General features: G+C 40.6%; 2 protein-coding genes across 3 annotated transcripts; both read right to left on the bottom strand.

The window, feature by feature from the left end:
- Positions 1-770: 770 nt before the first annotated feature.
- LOC135672646 (transcription factor MYB97-like) lies at positions 771-4,337 on the bottom strand. The gene is made up of 3 exons (XM_065181142.1): positions 3,682-4,337; positions 2,971-3,604; positions 771-2,874 (listed from the first exon to the last, which is right to left on the bottom strand). Exons 1-3 carry the CDS (start codon positions 3,994-3,996, stop codon positions 2,675-2,677), a joined length of 1,149 nt encoding a protein of 382 aa, XP_065037214.1. The 5' UTR covers positions 3,997-4,337; the 3' UTR covers positions 771-2,674.
- Positions 4,338-10,229: 5,892 nt separating this feature from the next.
- Positions 10,230-13,202, bottom strand: LOC135581081 (autophagy-related protein 8C-like). 2 transcript variants are annotated; one of them, XM_009399504.3, is made up of 6 exons: positions 13,046-13,202; positions 12,880-12,935; positions 11,316-11,371; positions 11,187-11,239; positions 10,569-10,687; positions 10,230-10,490 (listed from the first exon to the last, which is right to left on the bottom strand). In XM_009399504.3, exons 2-6 carry the CDS (start codon positions 12,914-12,916, stop codon positions 10,375-10,377), a joined length of 381 nt encoding a protein of 126 aa, XP_009397779.1. In that variant the 5' UTR covers positions 12,917-12,935; positions 13,046-13,202; the 3' UTR covers positions 10,230-10,374. The 2 variants fall into 2 exon arrangements, with proteins under 2 accessions (XP_009397779.1, XP_065035518.1); XM_065179446.1 differs by having other exon boundaries at positions 13,050-13,197.
- Positions 13,203-14,827: the final 1,625 nt, after the last annotated feature.

The raw sequence follows: 14,827 nt of genomic DNA, 5'->3' as shown, positions 1-14,827 counted from the left end.
AATTCTAGTTTCTCTAACCATAATTTTCAGAGATGTAAGCTATTGGTTGTCAACTCACACCGATGAGTTATATCCATGTAAAGATGATTCTTGTCACCCATTACAGCATGAAGGATGCAAAAAAGAAATCAGAGAGTTCAGTTCTGTGACAACTACATAGAAGAGATCAGAACTAAGAAATTAATACGAAGGATGCATTACTGTCCTCTGAATTGTAGTTTTTCTAACCATAATTTTCAGAGATGTAAACTATCCATGTAAGGATGATTCTTATCACCCACTACATCAAGGTTTCTGTCTTGTCGTAAACAACCTTAATTAACACAAAAAGGTGTGAAATAATATTAATAAGACAGCATTCTCTGATACATCCTACAACATGGAATTGGAAATTCAAATTTCATTCGATAATATTCACTAACTTCCTCTTAAACAGTGAAAATAAACTGTCAAACTGATATAATAAGCTGATACCGACATCGGAAAAAAGAACTTACAATGCAAGCCAGTATTAACTATTGTTGATCTGCCATTCAAGTTTTGGAGCACGCTAAAAGACAGTATCAGCAAGCTCCGAAGCCCTGACCTGTTGACAATAAAATTAAAAGAATATATAGATAAATAGAAGACATAACCAAAGGCATGGCTAACCAAAGAAAACAACAATATTATCATCACCTTCTTTTCCATAACTTAGTAATCTCTCCACAGCTCCCTGTTTTCAGGATGGATATATGCCTAAAGCAGAATCATACAACTTGCAAGCATACGTTCAATTTGTATGTACAATCTAGAAATCTGTGGACAGGTTTGAGTAAGCTACATACTAAGCTAAAATAACAAATAGGGTCACATGACAAGAAAAACGACATGATGCAGGACCAAAAGCGATATAATCAAAATACAACCAGGTTCAGAAGGATCACTTGCAAAGAGCAAATAATTGTGCAGTATATAAATTTTACCACACAAATCCCATACTTCATCAGAGCATTGCTACACTAGTGTATATCTCATGCCACATAAATCATTAAAAAAAAGAATATACATAAACTTGTAGAACTCAAGGTGAGGTAGCAGGCCAATAGCCACATCTGAAGTGCATGTAGGATATGCTTCCACATTTTTTTTCTTTTTGCAATTATGTAGCTAAATACTTAAAACAACACAAACATAAGATCCCAATTATTTGCAATCGGCTGTTGTATCCTTTATCCATTGAACTCTATAAAGACAATATCAGTGGTTAAACTGAGATTCATAAATTTTTTTATTCTTTCTCAGGGGTTTTTTTTTTTTGGATCCTTTTATCTCTTCCTGATGCTAAGTAGCTTTGAACAAGTTCATATCAACTTAGATGATTTTTTTATATTATCCTTAATCATAATTAACTCAATTATTTTTAATATATATATTTTTATTTTATCTTCTCTATTAACTTCCCACATCCATCATCCATCTCAACATTCTCCATTTGACGAAATTGATGAAAAGATAGATGAAAAAATTAAACTTAACTGTTATCGGAGACATTCAAAGTAGCATGCATAATTTCAAATCGGAAATTTCAAAAACATGAAGCTGAATTCTTTTTCCTTGGAACAAAAAGGTTTTTAACCAAAAAGTGAAGCTTTCTTAATAATTTTTTTGTAGATTTTCTCAAAGAAAAACAAAGTGAGCATATGGTCATAGAAAGCAATACAATCAATTATGAATCAGGAAAAGAAAGCAAAGTGAACATATTAAGAAACTCACAAAAAGATGCCATTTTCGCACCTGCTTCATCCTCCCTTGCCCTTTTTTTTTTTTTTCTGCGATGATATGTACTCGAACCAGAGTTCCAGATCGGCCTTGTACCTCACGTGGCCATCCAATAACCATCCGAGATCCTCAAGACCCAGCGATATCGGAGATGTGCTTCGGCCACTTCTTCTTGTTATTCTTGCCGATCCCCTCGCCCTTCTCCTGGGCTTGTTCCTTCTTGATGACCTCGCCCAGGATGGTACGCTTCCGGAGGTTGCGAAGGCCGTAGGCCCGCCTTTCATACCGAAATATGCAGGCGATAATGTCTTGCTTCAGCGGGGATAAGGTGCTTGAGGCGGTACTCCAAGTCACAACGGCGGCGGACGATCTCGGCGTTCTTGCTGCGGGAGAAGAGACCGCGCCTCTTGAGGTCGTCGAGCGTATCTGTCACCCACTCCAGCCGGTACCGGACGACGTCCACCATCTCCGCCGCAGTCCGATCCCGCTCGTAACGTGGAAACTTCGGGCCTTATAAGTCGAGCAATACTTTCGACTACCCATTCTCAAATCTACCTCCTTCAATAGCGAAGTACATATGCGGGACCCAATATTATTTCCAATCACACAGCGGTGGACAGTCTTTTGGTCTCTTCGTCAGTAGGTAGATGAGAAATTGGTCCACAAGCCCGTTTGAGCTTTTTAGCCCAAAATCCAAATTCAAATCCCGAATCCTAAAGCTACAGCCCGAATCTTAAAGGCAGAAGCCCATCGCAACTTGATACTCATATATATACACGTATCTAAAGACACCTCAAACTATAAAGAAGATTTCATTCATAAAAATTCAGATCAACGCACACACTAACTTCCAAGTCTGAACACTCCGGCACTTCGATACACACTCGGAACTAACCTGAGTACACCAATGTCTTCAGCGGATTCCGGGCATGTTGCTCCATGGCCATGAGCTGATGTTGCAGTCTTCGTCTGCAGACGTGATGGAAAGGGAAGAAGCCAACTCATTGCTCTTCAGGACCAACGACATTGTGAGTGCTTGGACGTCGAGCAGCGTGGATGTGTCGCCTTTCATGGGGCTGCCACCACCCGGTGGCTCGCATTTGATCTCGGTTCCTGCATAGAAGACAGTGGAAGATTTATGAGGAGGATGGAGTAGCAGTGTACGAGCCATTAAAGAGAAGCAGGGAGATTGGGTTTGACCGAACTCACCCATGTCACGATCCAACTTGGTGGCAGAACCCAAAGAAAAGCCTTGAGAGGCCTCCTTGATCCCTTCGTCACCGTCGTCGCCGAAAATTTGCGCCCACCGGGCGACCTGCTCGTCCGCCGCCTGCAGGGCCAACAGCTCACCGATCCTCATATCCTCGGCAACGCCTGTGCCCTGCAGCAGGGACTCCAGTAGCCCGCTACTGCTCTGCCCGTTGTCCCCTCCGACCAGCCCCGAGTACGATTGGCATGAAGGGAGCTCCGTTTCCACTGCGAACGCTGGTGACAGCGGTGGCGGCGGACCAATCTGATGCTGCTGCTGAAACAGAGAATTCGGGGTGGGTGGTGGCGCGAGGGGCGAGACCAGGAACCCGAAACCAAGCTGACAGGCGAATGGATTCTGCGGGAGCGGTGGAAGGGATATTCGCGGCGGAGGGTGAAAGTCGACGGGATTTAGCAACGGGGGCGGCGTCAGTGGGCGAGGCGATATGGGAGCCTGATGCTGCTGCTGATGGTGGCGGTCGAACCTGACGGCCTCTTGCAGATCCGGCGGGTAGATGGGCAGACCGGCACGTTGCCGCCGCTTGAGGCGGGTGTTCCAGTAGTTCTTGATCTCGTTGTCCGTCCTCCCGGGCAGCTGTCAGGATCAAAGGAACGAAAAGGATCAAACTTTGCCCGATAAGAGAAACCCGCAAAACAAAGGAGGAGGAATACTTGGGCGGCGATGCGTGCCCATTTATTGCCGAGCTGGGCATGGAGGCGGAGGATGAGGAGCTCCTCATCGGGGGCGAAAGATCCTTTCTTGAGGTTGGGGCGGAGGTGGTTGGCCCAGCGGAGGCGGCAGCTCTTGCCGCATCGGGCCAGCCCGCTGTGTCGCCGCACCGCGTTCCAGTTCCCCTCCCCGTGCCGCCGCACGTGCTCCACCAGGATCGCGTCCTCCGCCGGCGTCCACGGCCCCTTCTTCAGTTCCTCGCCACCTCCACCCATTCCTCTTTCTCCGGATCCCCTCGCCTCCTCCTGCTCCACCATCGATGGCTCCTATGCTTCCTCGGCCTTCATGGCTTCTTCGTAGCTTTCTTTTTCTTTAGCTCCGGATCCCCTTTCTTTCTCTTTACCGCCTCGAAAAGATTACATTTTTCGACCTCTCTCTCTCTCTCTCTCTCTCTAATATATCTACCTCTCTGTCTCTCTCTCTATCTCTCTCTTGAGAGAGAGAGAGAGAGAGAGCAATAAAAAACGAAAATAAAGAAAGATAAACAAAAGGGATAATAAACGGAAATACAGAGGGAAAAAAAGCTCCTTTTTCTTTCCTACATTACGGATGCTCGGAGAAGAAATGATTTGATATCTCGAGCTCGAAGCGAAGACAGATGAAGGCGGTAGCGGTACGATAAAGAGGAGGAGGAGGAGGAAGCTTAAATAGAGCAGCTGGTGGTGGGCCAGCGCAGGTGCGTCCCCCTCGTTCTCAGCCCCCTGTTTATACAGTGGCCAGCGACGAGGATGAGAGAGAGCGAGGTGGCTTCTATCATTACTAAGTTTAATTAAACGAGGGTGATTAATTGGGATTAATTTGGGTGGCGAGAGAGAGAGAGAGATAGTTATATTATTACTAATTTTAATTAAACCCAATGTGATTAATTTGGGCGGGGAGGAGAGGTGGGCCATAGAGATCGGTCCGCGCCCGCCTACTCCAGGGTGGCCCCCACCCGTCTCCACGCTGTCGACAGTCCCCGCTGCCTTCCTCCCTGCTTTGCCTCCGCCGCCATCGACGCTTCTCCTCCGCTCGCTCACCACCATCACCATCAGATGCTACCGATGACATCGATTCTACTGCTGAACGACGTTTGGTCGATAAGGTTCATCAGGCATCCGTAAGCAGGTTTGTGATCACTGTTGCCAGAACCATCAGTGTGATGGTTCACTGTGTTTTTGCAGCTCATGTTGCTCCGTTTGGGATCAGAGTTCCACTGCAGATTGCATGGAAGCTACAGAATATGCAGATTGGGTCTCGAGCAGGCCTTGAAGTTCTTGTTCTTCGACTGAAGCTTGTGCATCTGTGCTCTGTGTCTTGGATTCTGGGTGATGATTCTTGTTCTGGGTCATTGGCTCCGACCGCAAGAACGATGCTCTAGGAGATGGTGCCTTCAGAGCAGCCAGTTTGGGAGCATTGGCACCATGGCTATGCAAGTGCTCAACAAAATAATGTTTCGCAACCCTGCAAAAGATCATTAGTAGGAACATTTCAAGATTAACACAGTTCATCAGTAATAAATCTCTGCATATCTGTCCAAAAATCTGTAATATTTCCATAGTAATCCTTGAAATTTCTGTTGTGTCAACCACAATCATCATTTTGAAGGGATTGCAGAGTCCCACAGTGGATTGATCTGACTGCTGCTTTTTACTCCATCAACCTATCATCTTTCTTCATAATTTTCTTTGATTTCTCTCTATTTTCTAACCAAATCTTCTGCCAGTAATCTTAGTTGGAAACCTGATTATGATGGTTGCTTAAGCACATTTGTGAATTTTTATGGATAGAACATAAGTAAATTGCTAGTTGATGCTTAATGTGTGAGTTCTGAAGAATAAAAAATTCTTCCACACTTTGTCTGAATATTGACAACTATTAATGCAAGAGTTATGTGTACATGAATGACTCATAAGAATTACCAGCTGATGATTAAACAAATTCAGCATCATTGTTCTTTCCATTCATTTAAATATCAACAGAAATTGTTTCTGAGCCTGTTTGCTTATGCACTCTGAAACTGAAATCTAAATCATAGACAGCTCCCTAAAGATTTAGAGTTTTCATTTCTCTTGTCAATTTGGTGTTTTACTTGCTTCCATGGTGTGGTTTGTACTGCCAGTGACATTCTTCTGAAGCCAAATTGCAGAAGCTAGATGAAAAGTATTTTGCATCATATTGCTAATAGCAGCCTTTCATCATCCTTGTAAGAGACCTCATGCTGGGCTGTGATACTGCATCTGACCTCAAAATCCAAGCTGAGACATTGAGCTGCCTCAAGCCACATGAGGCAAAGAACAGGTTACTGCCTGGAATTGAATCTTGTTGAAGTATAACACCCCAAATTACTTCGGATGTCGGAGACCAAGTAGATGAGTATTCTACTATTAACTTAGACATAAAGCATTTTAATTCAGTGATTCTAATCCATGAAGTTAATTATATATTTGCATTTCAACCTCTCTATTGTCATTTCATATCTGCAGTTACAAGAAATGTTATATATATTTTCATTTTATATATTCATGTTAACCCCAACCTTGTCATATATTCTGACAGACTGCATGCTGCTCTCAGAGAGACATGTCTCGAGAGACACTGATAGTGAACCAAGATTGAAACTGAGCAGTAATTGATTGCAAATATATGTTTCAGCAGAACATTTTCTCCAAGAACACTAGAATTTGATACAGAACCAGCATGAATGTGAACTTGTAGTATCCAACTAGGTCCAGACTAGAGGCATATGATTGCCCCATCCATTCTTACACATTTGTCACTCTATTACCATGTCCCAGATTTACCATGGCAAAAGGCATTTATTCCTGCAGAAGCACCACTGATTTGACACCATCTTCTCTGCACAGCATCACTTTGCCTCTGTCAACAAACTAAGTGTAGAAGGTCTTCCTCCATTTAGCTTACAGAGGCTTCCTTCCTTATCAGAAACACTTTAGGTTTTGATGATCTAATTCTTCAAACGCACCATTAATGAAATGGAAAGAACAGTACTCTTTCACAAGACAAGATTCCCTGGAGCAGCAAACTAGTGTGAGTTACAGGGTATGGGAATCTACTTTTGCTGACCAGCATGCATGAGAACCTAAAGATATGGCGCTTTATCAGATAAACCAGCATGCATGAGAACTTAAAGATGTGGTGCTTTATCAGACAAACATGCCGGAGAAGAAGCATGGCAATGCCAAACTGAAGCCTTTTCCTATTACCATCATCAGAGAAGTGAAAGGAAAAGGATTGAGATAGACTACAGTGGCCAAGAGAAGAGAGAAGAACATTAGGCAAATGGATCGGTACCTTGGAATGGAGTGCTTGCGGTGAAGAAGAGAGATATTGACGCGGCTCAATCCAATTACATGGCTGTTTCAACATCCAACCATGTCTTCAGATTGAGACACGCCAATACCTCTCATATCACAAGCACTCCTGGTGTGATCTCATCCTCTCAGCTCGATGATGACCGGCAAAGAACCGACGACGGCGCCAATGCTCCGACAAAAGATTCAGATGCCACGGCACATAGGTGCATATGCCACATTATGGTTCTGAGTTGGATGGCAGAGCCAGGAAGCAGCACTTGCACAAGAGGAGAGAGAGGAAGAAGAAGAAGAAGAAGAAGAAGAAGAAGAAGAAGAAGAAGAAGAGGCATTGGAGTTGGGAAGGAGAGGTTAACATATACTGGCATAAACCTTGCTGTTGTTCTCTTCACCTCATTCTTTACATGGCTACAAAATGCTGCATAAAGGGAAACAGGAAAGGAGAAAGCGAGTGAGGGAGGAAAAAGGGAATTTGATGGGGCCATAGTAACATGTATGATTACAAGTTAAATCAGGTTTTGTTAGTGGTCGACACTCTTGAGAGTGATCTCTTACATGTTGATGCCTTTTGAAGGAGAAGCTTGATTTGCTTCAAAACAACTGTAGATGCATCAGCACCAATCAGCAGTGCTTGTGAAAGAGACATCTACAATTCATGTTCGCTGCAGAGTTTTGTGCAAGTCATTGGAAAGATGTTCTCAAACTTGAAGTCCGAAGTCCAAAACATGTCAAGAATGCAGTTTTAAGTTTCATTGATTCGGGGAAGGTAACTGAATAATCATCTCATTCTCTTACAGTAGATGTCATCCAAAACATTCCTTGCTGCTTTTATGAGATTATATATTACTAATGATTTGGTTTTTGTTAGATTATAAGTTCTTCTTCTGAGATACAGATCTGATGCATTCTTTTATTGTGTTCATGAACACAAATTTCTTCCCATGCTTGAATTGAATGGCATAAAAGCAAACAAGAGGAAGAAGGAGAAAGCAAGAGCTAATAATGGAGTGAAACATCCACTATTACAGCAATGGAAGGCAATGCAACATAGAACTAAAGGACATTGACCTGCAGGTAATACATGGATCCATTCATCACGCTTCTGCTGGGAATCTGGATGGAGTCAGAGGTCTCAGTAGATGCGGTGGTTGGGTTGCTTTAACTTCTCAGGGACCATCATTTCTCCATCTCTCTCTCTCTCTCTCTCTCTCTCTCTCTCACACACACACACACACACAGAACCACCTCACAAAATACCCATACAGCATTCAGTTCTCACCGGCAGCTGCTGGTACTGCATCACTGTCATGTCCCAAAGCCACCAATCTGTTGAGGGTGTGGGCTCACTTGTGTCAGCTATACAGATCCTTTCTTCTTTCTCTTAAAGCATAAACTTGCAGCCATTGGAGGACTTAAAGAGTTTCCTCCAACAACTTGGTTTGGAAAGTTGTTATGCTACTGCCTGTCAGCATTACAGTACACTTGTCAGTGTTTATTTCTGAAGACTGAGAGGTAAAACACTCAGCTATTGCTTATGATTCTTGCTGCATCATTTACCATGGTTCATATCTTGTTCAGCATGGATATCCTCATCCATGAGCAAGGCTGTAATGGACTTCTGGACCTCTGGACCTTTTAGACAGGTGCAGTCAGATTTACTATGCTGAATAAATGAATCATTCTTGCAGGCTCTCAGCCGCAACACAAGCTCCCAATTTGATGATACTGGTGAACTTAAACAGCCTGTGGATCAAGTTCTAGCTTTGCCAAAATGCAAGAAGATTTGGCTACTGACTTGTGATTGCGAAGGCCCTTACAGTGCAAGCATCTCCAGTTTGGTGCAAGCCATCCAAGAGCTAACAGGCAAGTGAACTGAGCTCTTCAAGAGTGACAGGGCTAGTGTTGGGGTGTAGCATGGGGTGCTGGACCACTTGTACTTTTGGACACTGATGGGGTGGATCCATGCATGAATGATATGGATGGATAAAGAGCATTTATTGGCATCAATCAAGGTGTTTTCTCTTGCAGGAATGCCTCTGCTCTCTCTCTGCTTTGCAGTTTGAGATTGAGCCCATGCACATTGGTGGTGGTGGAGTTCTTGGTAGATTGGGATGAGACTTGGTGTCTGCCTCTCTTGTTTCTGTGTCCTCCTTTGTTGCCAAGAGTATGACGCATTTCTCCTTTGCTGCTGCTGGTGGAGTTCTTGGTAGGTTGGGATGAGACTTGGTGTCTGCCTCTCTTGTTTCTGTGTCCTCCTTTGTTGCCAACAGTGTGCCTCATTTGGTGCTAATGAGACTGAGTGAACATGTTGATTACAGTGTGTTCCTATAGAAATCTATTGAGTTCTTCATTTGTTCTTTTCTTTTTTGTCTAGCAGAATTTTACACAATTATGTCATGTATGTGTACTTGTTGGTGTCACACATAATTCAAAGGACTGTATCCTCGCTGCAGCTGTCTCCATCCTTCATCTAAAGGACTAAGAGATGCCTTTCCATTTCTCTCCATGTATAGGCTCTGTGGACCAACAGCCTTGGCTGCTGGTTTTCTTCTCTCACTAAGTTAAAGAGTGAAAGGACTTCCATCTCTGCTCTGTGTTCCTCTTCCTGTGTTGTTGGTTGATGTCAAGATCCTTGGTTAGGACAACTGCTACTTAGGCTAGAAAGAAAGGGAGACTGTTTTGAGCCCAAAGAATCCATGTAACAACACAACGTAACATTGGGTACGCCAAAACAATAAAACATATCATCGATAGAAGCAAATAAATATGCTGTTCATAAGGATGACAGTATTTATCATCGGATCAAAGTCACTTGTATCATTGTACCATACAATTCAAAAGATAATCTTTCATGATTCAAAGCTGCTCGAACCAACTGGTCAATATCATCAAGTATATGAAAGGATTAAATCTATCAAGATGTTTCATCTAACTTTGATGGAAAGCACATTAGATTGAATCAGACTGAGCCGATCTCATTAAGGTTAGAAATAGATCCTATATATATCAATCAATCCAACATATGGGAGTTGGCAGCCTGTAAGTCCAAAGGCCAAGTGTTGCAGCCTTCTGAGCAATTGCTCAGTGGGCTCTTCTAATGCATACTAGTGCTTCAAGTTTAGCATCACCAAACAAATAACAAGAATCAACAATAAATTATAATCCACATCGGCAAGTGATAAAAAATACATTAAATTGAAATGAACTCCACATGCGTTAATTATGTTAAAGATTGATAACCCAAGTTTACGAGGCAACAACTAAAGAGCAGGAATCATAGAAACCACCGAGAGAATATACAGTTCCTTTCTTGATTTTTTTTTAATCTACAGGCATATCATCGTAAGAGGAACCAAATGTGTTCTCGCCATTGTACATCATGTAAAGATAACCATCTTCATCCCTGTGTGCCTCGTAGATCGTAGACATCATAGAAGCTGTGGTGGCAAATTATAAATGAGAACGATGAAGAAGAAAAGAGGTCAACTAGCTGGATATGAAATAAATCATGGGACCTGTGGGTGGTAACGTGTTATTGACAAACATGAAGATGGCCTTCTCTGCACTGAGATTAATCCTCTTTCGAATAACATAAACAAATTGTCCAACCGTTAAATCTGCAGGAACCAGGTACCTTCAAAGCCACAAGAAACACTCAAAAATACTTAAAAACTATTGTGTACAACTAGTAAAAAAATGAAGTTAAAAAAGAACCGCAAAACTGATTATCTACTTCAACTAAAAACTAAAGAAGAATCTTTAGAAACAATCTTCAAGGAAACCTAGGTTAATCATAAAATTTGCTTCGATGGAACACTATTTGACCTTTCAATTATCTTTTCATGTCAGCTTTTGAAGACAAACAAGTATTCACCTTCTCTGTCAGTGCATAAGAGTAAATAAAACTTCCAATCAGATGTGACTCATGTCCTTTGTACTACAAGTTTTAGATATAGGACTTATAAAGAACAAATGTCCAAATTTTATGCTGCAATTCTTGATAAATTTCCTACTTATCTAGACGAGGACTATATATACAAATTCTATTAAGTCACCATTTGTTCTTTAAAAGTTTTTGACTAATAACATAGTGAAATAATAGACTCTTAAAAACTGAAATGAAAGCTACTAACTTCTTCTTGTCAATGTCTGGTATGGCACTCCTTTCAGCCTTCTCAACAATCACCTACATTAAATGGCAGTATGTATCAGATAGGATGTATGCATCATTGCAAACTTGAAACAAAAGTCCAGACTCTTACAGGAATCCTGTCAGGATATTTCCCTCTGATACGACTGGCTTCTGCTTGCCTCTTTTCTGAAATTAGAATGAAAAGTTTACTTAAAGACAATCTTGAAAGAACTGAGTAGCCAATCATAAAGAAACAGACAACAGGTCCTCCAATAGTCATGGTCATCTAAGGTCACATATACAACCTATAATATTTTGGTTAATGGGAAACTTTGGTCAACCGCATATCAAATTCAAGTTCATCCTTCCCTTGGTCATAGATGAAAGAAACTTCATTACCAATATCCACATAGCACAATTTAAAAAATCACATAATCATGAAATCGACATTGTTATGTGTGCGCTTGTGCACAAGTGTACATGTAAAATCTTAGTTAACCCCAACTTTACCACTAAGCTGAAGTTAACCCATAACTTCATGATTTGAGTCACATACCAAGACAGAAAAGTCAATCAAAATTAACTCAGAATGTCTCAAACTGCAGTGTCCATACAGCATTGATTTCATCAATGCAAATTCATTTCTTGGTTGGAGACTGTCCTCTTGTTTAGGAAAAAGAGTAAGACTACCATCTCCATGTTTCAATTAATTTTGCAATTCCAAATAGACTTTACATAACAAAGTCCCTAACTACAGAAATTCTCAATCATATACCAATTTGACTTCATGGAAGGTTTCACATGTTCTCTTAATGATCGGTAGAAGCATCTTCATATCAATATAACATACAATAAGGTAATGACAAGTCTTGTTTCTACAGTAGTTTCATTCATATTTTTAGTCAGCATATTTGTTTTGTGATTGTCAAGCTAATGTCTACATCACAAAAGTCAACTGCAAAAAAGTATCACAAACAATGGGTTCTTCAGCCACTTATTTCTTACAGTTGTGCAATCATTCATTGTTTTATATCCTCGATTTTAAAAACCAGAATAAAATGGTAGAGAGAGAAATTGATTTCTTTTTAATTATCATTAGAGATAATGGGAACTATGTCAATTTGTGAAAAGAGCAATAGTTCAATACATTTCATTAGCATACTTCAAAGAAAATAAAGAACAAAGGTATTGTGGGAAAAAAAAAGGTCGCTGATCTAGAAAAATAAGAGCTTTTCATTCTACAAATTTTAACATTTTCAAAAGAATCAAGAAAGACCAGGAAATCAACAATACTTGATAAAAGAAAATACCGAAACAGCCTACTGAATCAATAGATAAGGTTAGGAAAAAGCATATTGAATCTAGAACTAGTAAAATTGAAATCCTTTGAAGAAAGCCAGATCGAAAGAAAAATAAAAGGCAATGTCATTCTCAACAAAGTAGAGTAATACGGTTCCAGAACCACTGGCTGGCTGTATACCAATACAATATTCCCAACATAAACAAGACTTCTTCATGCTTTGTTCCTCGATACGAAAGAATCAACCAAGCAACCACAAACAGCGGCCATAATCTCGTTAGAACCACCAAAGATTACACGCAAAAGAAAGCCTAGAAGCACAATAACAAACCCAAAACCGAAACCGATTCCAGAAACCAAATGGCAAAGAAAAAGAGGGATTGCAGGCACAAACCGAGGGAGTGCTCGAGTCTGAAGGGGCTCTTCGCCATCGAGATGTTGGATCTCCTCCTGCAATTCCCAAAACACATGGCCATCGTCACAACAACCCAAGAATCCCCAAAACCAAAAGAAAGAAGGCAACAGTCGATCGATCCAAAGAGAAAGGGGAAAGGAACTACCGACGCAAGCGAGAGGATCGAGGTCGGATTCTAATCGATCGATCAGGAAAGAGAATTCTTCGTCACGGAATCGGGCAAGAAGGTGAATCGGAAAGCGACGTGGTGTTCCGGTGGCCTTCGGCAATTGGGAGCCGAGAGAGCAATTTCTAGGGCTTTTATAGCGTCAAACGAATTAGGCGGATTAGATTGGGTTGGATTGATTAGTACGGAAGAGAGTAGCCGTAAGGAAATGATAGACCTCTTTAAGCCAATAAAGGAATATGATTAGATTACAATCTCCCACCTAACCTTCATTATCCAAAATAACGTAATTATCTTTTAGAAATCCTATTTGTTAAACTTCAAACTCTACATGAATGAAAATAATTCAAAAAACCATAAAATCCTTATCCAACAACAATAATAATTACAATAAAATGTATAATTAAGACACTTATCCAATCTTTGAGTAGAATTATAAGGTCTGATTAAAAAATTAGAAATTAGAAATTTATGAACTAAAAAAAGTATAATTATAAAAGGATTTTCAATTTATGAACTAAAAAAATTAGAAATTTAAATAGGTAAGATTTATCCTTTTATATATATATATATATATATATATATATATGAATATATACTCACTATAACAAATATAGTTTTTCAAGTTTGAATGGATTCTCAATGATATTATTGTCACATTGAAATCTACTTACTAACTTAATTTAATGATGATATAGTAAGAAGAGGAGTGTGATTTTATTATAACTAGGCAAATAATTATACTTAAGTGAGGTGATTTGTAAGATGCTTGAATTAGGCATTCCCAAAGGAGAATTTATGCAAGAGAAAATATTTCTAGATAGATGCTTATATGGCAATAAATAATTGAAAGCTTTCATCCTTTGTTATTGATTATGAGGCTACTGTGATTGAAAGCAAATATTCAAGTCATTAATGGAATGTCTTGAGTTTTTGTGATTAACATTAGAGTTTGATATTACTTTTCAAAGGTTAAAATGATGTTATTTGAAGTGTAAGGTTTGAGACAATGGCAGAAACCCCACTGGATGATATGGCTCCTGGTTCACCTGGTAGGCCTCATGGGGGCTCCGAGAGTTCTTTAGGCTCTCCTCGGCCTCCGCCGTGATGCTGTGCTTGGAGACCAGGTACTGGTGCTCATCGCCGTGCTGCTGGAGAACCCTGAGTTGGCCCTTGTGTGTGGTGAGCATTTTCCTTCCCACTCTCAACAAATTTATGTGTCTCTTCTTTGTCATTCCTGACTCTTCTAGGTTTAGTGCATACGATCTATCTCGTATGCACACAAATGATAGTTACATGGGTAATCAGTGAAATGTCGGCGCAAATATTTGATGCCAATGGAGAGGCCTTCATCTCGAAGAGGCTTTGGGAGGGAGCAATTTGCTCTAGTGTGCATTTTGTGTGTACATAGCAAAAAATCCTTTTTGAGATTTGTTTCTGAACCCATCGCATGAGATCTTCTCTAGATGAATTTATTATGTTAACTTTGATGGAAATACTTGATATGTTGGAGCAAATGATACCATCATTCCATTGTTTCTGTTCTGTTCTGTTCTGTTCTCCATGCCTACTTATTTGTTCTAGATTGTTTTTCTATAAAATAATTGGATCTTTAATAAATTTTCTTGGTTTTGGAATTTACTATTGAAGTTGGTCTCACTTGCTTTCTGCTTGTTGGATAATTTCTGGTTGGGTATTTATGATCTTGGTTGGGTATTTCGAATGGTATAGTCTAATACAGATGGTACGTACTGGTCTGAC

The sequence above is a fragment of the Musa acuminata genome, chromosome BXJ1-4 (genome assembly GCF_036884655.1).
Source record: "Musa acuminata AAA Group cultivar baxijiao chromosome BXJ1-4, Cavendish_Baxijiao_AAA, whole genome shotgun sequence".
Taxonomy (NCBI): domain Eukaryota; kingdom Viridiplantae; phylum Streptophyta; class Magnoliopsida; order Zingiberales; family Musaceae; genus Musa; species Musa acuminata.
Note: the sequence above shows the minus strand (reverse complement) of the source record. Positions and strands in the feature narration are given on the sequence as shown.